Here is a 12,348-nt window from a genome sequence, read left to right as displayed (position 1 = left end):
AACAGCCCCCGCCTTAGGCCTTCTTTCGCACAGCTGCCTGTCTTCACCTCCGCTCCCGCCTCGGTACCTGCACCCCCTGATTTCAACACGTGTCCTCCGTGCCCTGGGGCCCCGCCCCGCGGTCCCCGCCCCGCCCACGGCCCCGCCCACCCCCATTCACCGCCCCCTTGTCCCGCCCCTCAGCCTCCGCCCCGCCCACCCTGGGCCCGCCCCCCTCTGCGCTTGTCCAACTGCCGCGGGCTGCGCTGAACGTGGTCGGTGACGCGCGAGGCGCGGGTCCCCGAGTTCTGGTTCGGAGTCAGAATCCCTGAGGACTGACTGGAAAGCTCGATTGGCGGGCGGAAGGGATTCACTTGGAAAACCTCGGAGGCTGTGGGTACGAGCGGGGTTGTAGCAAAAAGGGAAGCGTGTGAAGAATCTGAGGGGAAACGCCAGGTTCCCTTCTCTCTGGTAACACTTGGTGGTCGTCGCTGGGCCCTCGGGGTCCCGCCCTCACCCCCCCCCCCGGAGGGAACCTCAATGATCTCGAGGGGTTCCCAGCAGCATCCCGACGTTAAATCCAGCCGGGCCCAAGCGCGGAGGAGCCCCCTCAGCCTCCTCCTGAGGGAATCGCGTGTCAGGAAAAAGTCCGGCTGCGGACGCGGACCAGGCCTCCTGCTGAGGGTGACGCGGCCGGGCTGCCCGGCGGGGGCACAGCCTGGGGGTTCTGGGAGCCCTCCCAGTGTCCGGTCCAGCAATTGCTGCTTGAGTGAGATAGAGAAAAACACTTTAGCTTTTTCAAGGGGGGGAGAAATGTATGATTTTTCGGCCCACGGGGACGTCAGTGCGGACGCTGGGCCGCCGCGTGCGTGGGTGACCGAGGGACGGTATTCTAGGCGATCCCGCTTGCGCGGCCTTCTCGCTGGCCTCCGCACTTGGCTGTTTAGAAGCATAGGGGTAGCAACCCCACCTCCGTCTTAACTGCGCGCCCCGCTTCTGCTGGGCCCCAACTTTAGTATCAAGTGAGGAGATGGAATAGGCCCCAAAAACCTGAATTACTTGGACCGTATTTTATCATAATGAATGCAGCCATGGCTTGCAGATTCCTGAGGTCTTAATACAACAGCTGCGGTGTTAAATAAGAGTGTTGGGTTCTGTTTTCTTGGCCTTAATATTATATTATAGTATTGGGTAGCCACTATAATTTTAAATCTTCACAAAACTAGTAAATACAAAATACATCTAATGTTCTGGGAAGCAAAAAGATATGTTACAGGAGAGCCCATTCATAATTAGCAAGCAGGAAGGTATTCGTATTTTAGGAGAAAAATAAAATCTATTTATTGAGGGTAGACTAAGTCCTAGCAGCAGGGAGGGTACAGGAAGAACGCTATCAGGTCCAAGATTGTTGTTAACATAAACATGAAAGGTTAAATAGCAATATGCAATTCTGAATAGCATTCCAAGATAATAAAAAAGATGTCAGACAGTCATAATGAGCTGTGCTGTAGGAAATCAAAAGATATAAAAAATGACCAGTTTTGAAGAGAGAGAGAGAAGAAACTAAGCCCTCCACCCCCACGTACTTACACTCACAGGAGAAATACTGCCCGGTCTCAGCGGAAAGAGCAGAGGCCAGCCAGTCATTCCAAGCTACATGTTTCTCTAGTCGTCCTTCCGGTCCTTGGTGACTTTGAAATAAAATCAAGGAGGTCTCCGGGCAAAGGAATTTGTACTATATAATCTATGACTACTTCTTAAATAGTATTTCTTGTTTTCCCAGAGCTGTTTGTTGTTTTTTCCCTGGTGCTGGCCTTTCGGTATGAAGGAGGATCAGGTTGTGCTGGAGGAGCCAGGGTTCCAAGATGAAGAGGTATGGCAAGAATAGTGAAAGGTGTGTAGACATGCAGTCATGCCGCAAAAATGAGGTTCCTTCTCTGTTAGCTGCTATAGTTAGAAACTGGATATAAATAAAACAGTTCTAGAGAGGCAATATTACAAGTATGTAACGACTTGTTTAGCAAGGGGCGCTAAGATTAGCTACTTAGCAACTGGCATGAAATCATGCTAATAACAACTGGTATGGCCATTCTGGTTCCTGTGCATTCTGGTAATGAACAGCAGAGGAAGGAGAGCAAGGTCTGGTGGGAAAGAAGGTTGAGAAACCGTATTTTAAAATAGGTTAAATGTTGTTCCACTCCTTTGGGTTAAGATCTTTAAAATTTGAAGAAGCCGTGACAAAAGTATTGGACTTCCCAGCCCCTTTTGATCTTGGCTTTTCTAAGTATGTAACAATGTTTTTGTAAAAGCATTGTTGATCCTAGCTCTGTCTGTCTGGAGAAGTGGACTTTGAGGAAGTTGGAGTGACCATAATATTGAGTTAACTCTTTAAAAGATGCTAAACTGTTAGGTATGAAGAATTAAAGCTCCATTTTTTTTCTGTTCTATCTCCCTTAGGAATCTTTGTTTCAAGACATTGACCTGTTACAAAAACATGGAATTGTAAGTATTTTTTCAGTGCTATGTGAAATTATCCAATTCAGGGTTTCTCGGCCTTGACCCTATTGACCATTTGGGACCGGGCGATTCTTTGTTGTGGGGAGCTGTACTGTGCATTGTAGGGTGTTTAGCAACATCCCTCGCTTCTAACCACTCACTATATGCCAGTAGCACACCTCTAGTTGTGACAACTAAAGTTTGTCCAGACATTGTCAAGTGTCCCTAGGGGACAAAATTGCCCCTGTTTGAGAACCACTGATTCAACTGGGGGTATTCAGAGCTATCTACATCTGTTGTCTTCAACAGAAGAAAATTCAGTTCTGTGTCAGGTGATTAGAGTAAATGATGTTTATAGAAATCCAGACTCCAAATAAGCTAAATGAATTTCAACAGCAGTTGATAGTAAAACTTCTCTGACATTATCTTTTGAAGCCTCATATTTTATCTCTTTCAGTTAGATTTAGAAAATAGGAGCAAGAGTAAATTCTGGTCCTTTGGTGATGTAGCTATTTGCATTCTCTAAGGGTAGAGGGGGGAAAATCTTTAAAAAATATAAAAGAACATACTGGCAATGAAGTTCTCTAGAAGGAAGGAGCTGAACTGAGGGGGTGAATGTGTGATAAATTTGCTAGCTTTTCTACCAACAGACTTTTCTTTTTAAGTCCTTGTTCCATTGCCATGGTCTCACTAACATTCTTGGGAAATCAGGGCACAGCCAGAACATTTGGCTGCGTGCTGGGTATGTTCTACTCAGATATTTTGAGAACATTTGGCTACATGGTGGGTGGGTTCCACCTGGTTGCTTGTATAAAATTGGCATCGTGGTGGAAGGAGATGGACACAAAAGCACATGACATAGTATGGGAGTTTTTCAGGCTGGTATTTTATCAATCTGCTCCATTCTTTTATTTACAGAATGTGGCTGACATTAAGAAACTGAAGTCAGTAGGAATCTGTACTATCAAAGGGATACAAATGACAACAAGAAGAGCCCTATGCAATGTCAAAGGGCTCTCAGAAGCAAAAGTAGACAAGATTAAAGAGGCAGCCAATAAACTCATTGTAAGCAAAATCCTTTCTTTGTTTTAGCTTAGAAGGGCCCTGTGAGTCTCTGTAGCCTTTCTCATTATGAACACTAGAAACTATTGTGGGAACTCTAATTTCCTGTAGATCCTGTATACTATTCTCTCCATGTTAACTTTTTATCACTTCAGTGATAAAATGCAACAGTTAATTTCTGAAAGATTGAGGCAGGGATTAAGAGACCTGAGACACTATGAAGGTAATTATTTTTACTAAACTTTTCTTTTTGTCTCCCTTTATATTTCTTTTTCTTTCTTTTTCTCTGCCTTTCCTTCTCCTTTTAATTTTTTTACATTCCTCTTATTTTTGTTTTGTCTCCTCAAATATATCTATGGCTGTTACACTAAAGAAGTTACTTTCTCCTGGTATAGACCAATTGATAAGAGAGCTTTGGCTTAGAAAAAGACTGACAGTGATTGGGTCTTTATGTGTGCAGTTGAGATAGATATGACCAAGAATATGCTCACTGTGGTAGCTGAGCTAAAGCTGAGCCAAACCCATACCTTATAGTTGGGCCCACAGACTATGAGAGATCATGCTGCTGACAGGCTCCAAGCAAAACCATATGCTTTGATTCAAGCTTTTCTGTAGAGCTTTTTGGGCCTTTGAACCTGAGTAAGGTGGCTCAAGAGCCTGTGTTCTTAACCATGACCTTGTGCTGCCTTCAAAGACAAATGAACTGAGCTTATATCAAATAATGATTCTGATAACCAGGTCTATAATTTTCAGCAGCATTTGAAATTAAAGCCATCATCTTATACCCTTTTTAAACCTTTCCTTTTGTCTTTCTGTAGGAACCAGGATTTTTGACTGCGTTTGAGTACAGTGAGAAGAGGAAAATGGTTTTCCATATCACCACTGGGAGCCAGGAATTTGAGTGTGTATCTCATATATTTTATAATCACTAAGCACAATCTTTGAAATACTATATTTCTTTTTCTCTATCTGGTTGTTGTTTCTACCAGAAGTAGTAAAAAATAGCTCCTTCTTTTGAAGTTTTTTTTTTTTCCCCCTCAAAAAGCAACTGAAGCAAATAAATTTTAAACTACTTGTAGAAACAGTATTAAATTTCTTAAAAGAAATTCAGAACAAAAATATAGTTTCTGAATCAGCCTGTATTAATCTACAAATCATTTTTTAAAATTAGTTTATCATTTCCTTTCTCCTAGTATCTATTTTTCATGTTTCTCAGTATATATATATATTTTTTAATGTATCTTTATTGATTTCAGAGAGAGGAAAGGAGAGGGAGAAAAGAGACAGAAACATCAATGATGAGAGAGTCATTGATCAAGCCCACAACCCAGGCATGTGCCCCGACAGGGAATCAAACCCTGATCGCCTGGATCCTAGGGTTGACACTCAACAGCTGAGCCACGCCCAGCCGGGCTCTCAGTATATTTTTAAAAAATTGAATATTTTGTTGACTTTTAGAAACATAGTCCCAGTACAATATGAAAAACTCAGTTAATAATAAGACCATTTATTCAAATTCCTATTCAGTTCTAAAGAACAGAACTGAGACATAAAACCTGTATAGCCCATTTCCTATTGGTACCCAGAACAGCAGGGCTTACAAGTTGTTTTGTTGATCCACCAGCCCTCACACAGTAGAACCTGTGATCTAAGCAGATGGAGTTACATTTGTTCAGCCAAGAATTCCTGTTCATGTTCAATAGATAGATAGATAGATAGATAGATAGATAGATAGATAGATAGATGATAGATAGATAGATAGATAGATAGATAGATAGATAGATAGATAGATGTAGAAAGAAATTATATTAACATTTTCTCCTTTCTTGATATCTCTGTTTCTGTTCCTGTTAGTAATGCTTGCTTTCTATTTCTAGTAAGTTGCTAGGAGGTGGAATTGAAAGCATGGCGATCACAGAAGCTTTTGGAGGTAGGCAGAACCTTAATATTTTGTTATTGGAAAAAATTATATATATACACATATATACACACACATACATATATAATTAAATAAACAACCAATAGTAAATTGTACCTAATTTGGAACTTATGATGAAATATCAATTATAATACACGATTATTCTAAGCTACAGTTAAAATATATTCCAACATTAATAGATGGGTCTTATTGGCATTTTTCATTGTTTTATCTCTGACTTCTATAGAAGATAGAATTGTTTTCACATTCTTTCAAAAGGTAGTTGAATAATGAAACATCTTATTTCTAAGAAATGCATATTGAATAAACACAGTAGATTTTCTCTTCCCTGTTTATATCCTCTATTTTTCTTCAAAACAATTCATGCATAGCTATATTACATACTGTGCCTGACAATTCCAGTATTTGAAGCCCTTGGGGATTAAATCTGTTGTTTTATTTATGTTTTTGTTGACTTAGAGAAATCTGGTTTTCATTATCTCAGTCTCAGTGGCTTATCATCTTGTATATTTATTAATATTTGTGAGGTTATTATCTGATTTTAAGCTGTGGGAGTTCAGAGGGCCTAAATTGGTGAGTGGGCAAGTTTTCCTCCAGAGAGAATTCGCTTTTTTGGTAGCTAGGGCATCTTCCCACCAGTTTGAGACTCCTTCCGCTCCCCTTTGAGAATCTCAGTTCAGTGGGAGAACCCCAGGCTCTCCTTCCTATGGAAGGGTCTTAAACTCTCATTTATATGACTATTTCTAAGGAAAACTTAGTTTTACTTAATTTTTATCTAAAGGACAGTTCTGTGAAAAAAATACCTTTACAAGTTATTTTTATTGTTGGTATCCATATATGTAGAATCCATTCATGATGTGGTGGTGCTTTATGTGTAAGATTTGACAGTTGGAAAAGAAAACTGTACACTGAGGCTATATTTTATTCTTTATGGAAATATTTAAAAACTATGTGCTTTTTGTTTTTGTTTTCTGTATTTCACAGAATTTCGTACTGGAAAAACCCAACTCTCTCATACCCTCTGTGGTAAGGATACATAACAATAATAACGATCATAGCTATCACTTACTAATCTAATTTGTGCCTGGTACTTTATATAATCTCATGTAATCTGAACAGATTTACAAGGAAACTAAATTTCAAAGAGGTTAACTGCCCATATTACAAATACCAGAGCTAGTCTTTGAACGTGTGATGCTTGAGGCGATGTGCTGCGCTCTGAACACCTGAATGGAAACAGGGATGAAGTAAATGGGTATATGAGTGTGTTGGTGGGGAGGAGCTGTCACTGTCTCAGTTTTTTCCATTCCATCTTTTCTATGTCGTATCTTCAAGAATGTCATAAAATCTGTTGAGGCCTTGAATCCCTTACTTTCCATGGAGTAAGGTTGGCCCTAAGAAAAACTTAAAAAACAAATTTTTCTAAAACAAAGTAAGGGGGAAAAACCTCCTTTTGCACAAAGACGTTACTGTGCATTTCTTTGACGTAAGTAGAAGGAGCATGGCAAAATGATTAAGAAAGGGATTCTGGAATCAAAATCCCTGGCTTCAGTCTTGGCTCTACCATTAATAGCTGTGTGACTTGGGCAAGTTGCTTTACTGTTCTAATTATCCCCATCAGCAAAATAGGAATAATGATAGTACCAAATTTAGGGTTGTCTTGAAAAATAAATGAAATAATGCATGTTCCTCATATAAAGTAATTCCTTAATATGAACTACTGCTACATATAAAGAAACATTTAAAATTTGTCATAAATTAATCAAAGGTTACTAAAATGAATTATATAGCATAAATTATATTTGTGATTATTTCTTATAAGAAGAAAGTTAGTAAATTCTACCTCTATTCTTTAGGAGAACTGGCTTTCATGAGTATCTCCCATTGTTGAGAGATGTTGACATTCTTTGTTGAATTACTACTCTGCTGGCAGAATACTTTTAATTTTGCCTTTGGTTAGTACTATAAAAATAGAATATGCTGTTTAGAAACTAAGGAATCATGATTCTTTGCTACCTTGACTAAAGAACTGCAACCAGCATAAATCCCATGTCAATGTATATATTCATCTGTATAAAGATTCCTACTAACATTAACTTTTCATTGCTTCCTAGTGACAGCTCAACTTCCAGGAGCAGGTGGCTACTCAGGAGGAAAGATTATCTTCATTGATACAGAAAATACTTTGTAACCTTTTTACTTAAACAAGTTGCTAACATAGCGGTGTGACATAGTAATGTTACTACAAAAGAGTTTGTTTGAAATACATAATTTTTATAATCATCCCCTAAACCAGCAATAATGAGAAAGCCAAGGGAAAAACAATTGCTGGTCAAGGTCTCAAATCAGTTTTTATTTAAAAAGTTTTCATTTTTGAATGGATTTAGTGTGAAATTGACAAAACAAATACACGGGAGGAAATGACATTTTATTCATGTTTAACCCTCTTCTCCAGAAACTGTACTTACAAGGAGACAGAAGGTACTGACTTGCTCAGGGTGGGGGAGTCGGGGAGGGTGGAGAAGGGTGAAAGAACGAGCGCAGAACGGAAGAGGGCAGCGCCTGTCTGGGTGACAAAGAACGCAGTTCAGCCCTGGCCGGTTTGCGCAGTGGTTAGAGCATTGCCTGTGGACTGAAGGGTCCCGGGTTAGATTCCAGCCAAGGGCATGTAGCGCCGTTGCAGGCTCCATCCCCAGCCCCTTTGGGGTGCGTGTGGGAAGCAACCAATTGACATGTCTCTCTCACATCTATGTTTTTGGTGGATGTAAATTAGATACTTTTGCCATGTTCTGGGCCAGTAGTGAGAACTTGATCTAGGTTGGAAGCAGTAGGAATGAAAAGGACAAGAAACATGAGGGAGGAAAACTGATAGGACTCGATGACAGAACTTGGTAGACAAAGGAAAGAGCTTTGAGAAACCACACAGGTTTTTTGCCTGCGTTCTGGGAGAATCATGATGGTAATGACAGAATCAGGCAGGTCATCTTTCAGAGAAAAGGTGATGTTTCATTTTAATGTGTCGAATGTGAGGTATAGGAAGATATCCATATGGCAGGTGGAAATGTTGGACTCAGCTTGAGAAAGGGATGGGGCCCAGAGACACGGATGTCATAGCCACGGGGGCACGAGAGCTTAGGGAGAGGAGAGGAGAACTGAGAACACAACGTTGGGGTGTGCCGGTGCTTAGAAAGGACTGAAAGGAGGAACCTACAGAAGCAGAGGAAGTTGGAGGAAATCTGGATGTGAAGGACGAGCAAAAAGAGTTTCAAGAAGAAAGTGTAGTCAGCAATGTTCCGTGAAGCGAGAGTCAGACAGACAGACGGGCAGACAGACTGAAAGTGCAAACTGAGAAAGGTCACTGAGGTTTGAAATCAGAAGCCCAAGAGAGCACTGGCAGTAAAGTGAGATGATGGAAGCTGCTTGTAGATAAGCAGTAAGGAACTGAGGCAGTGTGTTAATCTGTGGGTAGAAGAAGAAATACAGTAATTTGAGGAGGTATTAGGTTCAGAGGAAACTTATTAACAATAGGGAAGACATGTACGAGTTCATAAGGCCATTCACAAGGCAGCCCCAGCCTAATTCTCCAAGCTCATTACTCACAATTGCCACTATTAGAGGCAAAAAGATCAGTCTGTTCTAGTTCAGTCAGACTGCCCCTAAAACATGCTTTGCTATTAAAATTTGAAAACATTGTCCATCAGCAGTTATTTGGACTTAACTATTAAGGTTTTTGTTTTCTTTATTCATTATTGTTTCTTGCATCCCAAATCATCTTCTTTCCTGTATTTCTGTTTTCCTGGAGTACCTACTCAAATCATTTTTTCAGAAAAGTGATGCAGGTGGTAAACTTGAGCCCTGGCATTTCTGAAAATGCGTTATTTTGCTCTCACTCTTGAATGTTCATCTGGCCTGTCAAGACAAATTTGCATGGTAATGACCTCACAATCTTTCTGAATCATACAATCCCCTAAATTTACTGTCCAAAAGACTCCAATACCCCAGTAGAAGAAACACCAGAGAACTGTTTGCAGAATACTTTATTTGGGAATACTGGGCTTAAGAAGACTCTGAAGGAAACTTCTAAGTTGGGGAAGGAGGGTGGAATGCTGTGTAGGGCTGTAGCAAGAGGAGTTCAGCTGGAGTTCAGCTAGTTTCAGAAAGAGCTGTTTAAGGATGGTTCTTGGAGGGGGAGGAAGTGTTCTTACAGATTAGAAACCACTGTTTGGGCAATTTGGATTTTATCAAGAATGGTGGAGAGGAACACTTAGAAGCCAAGTCCTATACAAGAGTGACTAGGGAGGGACAAGGACACTTGAGGGCCTCAGCAGAATGCTCTCATTCTTTCAGTGTCTCTTACACATATTCTGTTCTCTCTTGATATTTTTCATTTTATATGTTTATATTTTGCCTAATTGTGTTTTATGTTTACCTTTTGGTGTGAATTATCTTATGACTCCTTATAGCCTCCATAATGCCTTGCACTGGTAATTTATTATTATGGTAATTGATTCCATATGGTATTCAGTTAATAAATATTTGTAGATTGATTTGAACTTTCTTCAGCATCAACACAATTTTTATACTCTTGTCACACAGTAACCAAGTTTTGTAAACACTGACATGGTGAAAAATGGTTTTACTGCCTCTTCTAATTCCTTGTCTTCTTTGACTTGTCCACCAAAAACATCTAGTGGATATATCAGTAGCAATGGAAGATTTTAGTGGCTGTCATTGAAGCTCTGAAGAACTGAACATACATAGTGCGTTAGGATATAGATGGCTAGGAAAAGCCAATTCAATTCAGTATTTACTGAACTAGTTGCAAGTGCCACAAATTAGATTATAAATGGTTCTTGCTTTACAATTACTTACAGTGTGATCAGTGTTATATGAATGCAAAGTGAAATGAGACCCCAGACGTGCATTTTATTTTACCTCACTTCACTTTAGAGAATATACTGTAGACATATTGTTGGGATCACCAAAGACCTAAAAATGTTTTTACTCCTTTATAGTTTAGATAGATCTAAGTGATTATTAGCATCTTCCAGAATACCTTTACAGGTACACTGAACTCACCTCCCTATGAATGTACTAATTTCAGAAAGCTAACACAATTCCTTTAGAAGAAGGTCAGTAATTCCCTTCTGATCTTTGAAGTTACTTTTCTGATCCTTTAAGTTCATATAGTGAAATTTATTATTCACTGGCAAAACATGATTAATGATATAATAAACTATTTCATATTGAACAAGTGAGGAGTGTGAAGAGAATGAATTAATTCACTTTGAAGTAACTTGAATTGTAATTCAGTGATGTTATCTTCCTAGAATACATCTATTTTTATAGACATGAAAACGAAAGAGATTCACAAATCTTAGCATCTAGTTTTTCTCTCGTAACTGATTTGCTGCATAATCCTGAGTCATTTGCCTATTCCGTCATTGTCCTTATTTGTAAAATGTAACATAGGCCATAACAACTGGTTTCCATGATTATTGTAAAGATTAGATAATTTAATATTTAAATGCATTACTGCCTCATCATTTCTTTAACCATTACCCAAGGTGTTCATGAGGCACTTATGAAAAATAAAATCTGGTATAGATTTGAAGTGATTATTAGCATCCTCCAGATTACCTTTACAGGTACATTGTTTTACCTCTTTGTTGCTTTCCTTACAGTATTATTTTTTGTAGTTGTTGTCTAAACTTTTTTGGAATTGCTTTATTAGTTCCTTAATTTTGGCGCCTTCCAGCCGTCCAGATCGCCTCCGAGATATTGCTGATCGCTTCAATGTAGACCATGATGCAGTACTGGACAATGTCCTTTATGCACGTGCATATACTAGTAAGAACCCCATGCAGTTGGATGCTTAGGCTGTTTTCAGGTTGGCAGCACTGATTTACTATATGAGTGATACTTATGACACTTTGACACTGTTATCTTTTTTTATTTTACTTTTCTCCAAATTAATTTAGTCCACAAATTGTATCATCTGGCAAGTCCTTAGATATTAAAATGTCCTCAAATTATTTCTTATTCTTTGTCTTTGAAATGGAGAGTAACATGGATAATGTAGCATTTGGCATGTATGCTAAGGCAGAATATGAATCATATTTAATAAAGTTACAAATAATTAAGAAAACCCTTCCAGGATTCTCTTCTGCCTGACTCTCAAGGACATAACTGATCTGAGACTCTGCATCTTCCAGCTTTTATAACATTTTCTCACTGCATTTCCCACTAGGTGAACATCAGATGGAGCTACTTGACTATGTAGCAGCCAAGTTCCACGAAGAAGCTGGCATCTTCAAGCTATTGGTACAAGCTTTTAAATATTCCTCACTCACAGAGCTATTTAGTATATATTTTTTCTTCTCTTGATTCTGATTCATATTAACTTCTTCCTTTTCAAATGCATATTTATTTTTACATGAACTCTACAGATCATTGATTCAATAATGGCACTTTTTCGAGTGGATTTCAGTGGTCGTGGGGAGTTGGCTGAACGACAACAAAAACTGGCCCAGATGTTATCACGACTCCAAAAAATCTCAGAAGGTAGATTTTGAAAATAAAATGACACTAACAGAATAGCACCTGTGGCAGTTTGCTGAGTAGACTTTGCAGAGAAGCTCAGGATAATGTCAGGAGGTGATACATTTTTAAAAATTAAAATTACCTTCATGGGTATACCACTCTTTTGAAAAAAATCAAAAGTATTGATTCTAATGTAATAAGGTACCTAAATAATAACAATAATAGCTTTAAATCAACTTACGTTTTTAAAGAAAAGATAGGAATATAATTTTGTTTATAAAATAAACTCATGACACAATATTCCTAAGCTCTGAAATCTAAGCAAAGAA

The 12,348-nt window shown here is 39.1% G+C and overlaps 1 protein-coding gene across 2 annotated transcripts in view; it reads left to right on the top strand.

Moving 5' to 3' along the window:
• The first annotated feature begins 247 nt into the window (after nucleotides 1–247).
• DMC1 (DNA meiotic recombinase 1) overlaps nucleotides 248–12,348 on the top strand; it is a 25,796-nt gene continuing 13,695 nt past the window's right edge. Inside the window, exons 1-11 of one of the 2 annotated variants that reach the window (XM_081129663.1) lie at nucleotides 248–376; nucleotides 1,763–1,852; nucleotides 2,437–2,481; nucleotides 3,394–3,540; nucleotides 4,356–4,438; nucleotides 5,415–5,467; nucleotides 6,461–6,502; nucleotides 7,591–7,663; nucleotides 11,235–11,326; nucleotides 11,727–11,800; nucleotides 11,926–12,040. In XM_081129663.1, the coding sequence (XP_080985789.1) occupies nucleotides 1,802–1,852; nucleotides 2,437–2,481; nucleotides 3,394–3,540; nucleotides 4,356–4,438; nucleotides 5,415–5,467; nucleotides 6,461–6,502; nucleotides 7,591–7,663; nucleotides 11,235–11,326; nucleotides 11,727–11,800; nucleotides 11,926–12,040 (775 nt within the window). In that variant the 5' untranslated portion in view covers nucleotides 248–376; nucleotides 1,763–1,801. The remainder of the gene's footprint in view (nucleotides 377–1,762; nucleotides 1,853–2,436; nucleotides 2,482–3,393; nucleotides 3,541–4,355; nucleotides 4,439–5,414; nucleotides 5,468–6,460; nucleotides 6,503–7,590; nucleotides 7,664–11,234; nucleotides 11,327–11,726; nucleotides 11,801–11,925; nucleotides 12,041–12,348) is intronic. The other variant, XM_081129664.1, reaches the window with a different exon arrangement.

This window comes from Miniopterus schreibersii (assembly GCF_964146895.1).
Source record: "Miniopterus schreibersii genome assembly, chromosome: 2".
NCBI classification, from domain to species: Eukaryota; Metazoa; Chordata; class Mammalia; order Chiroptera; family Miniopteridae; genus Miniopterus; species Miniopterus schreibersii.
This window is presented reverse-complemented; position numbering and strand designations above follow the sequence as displayed.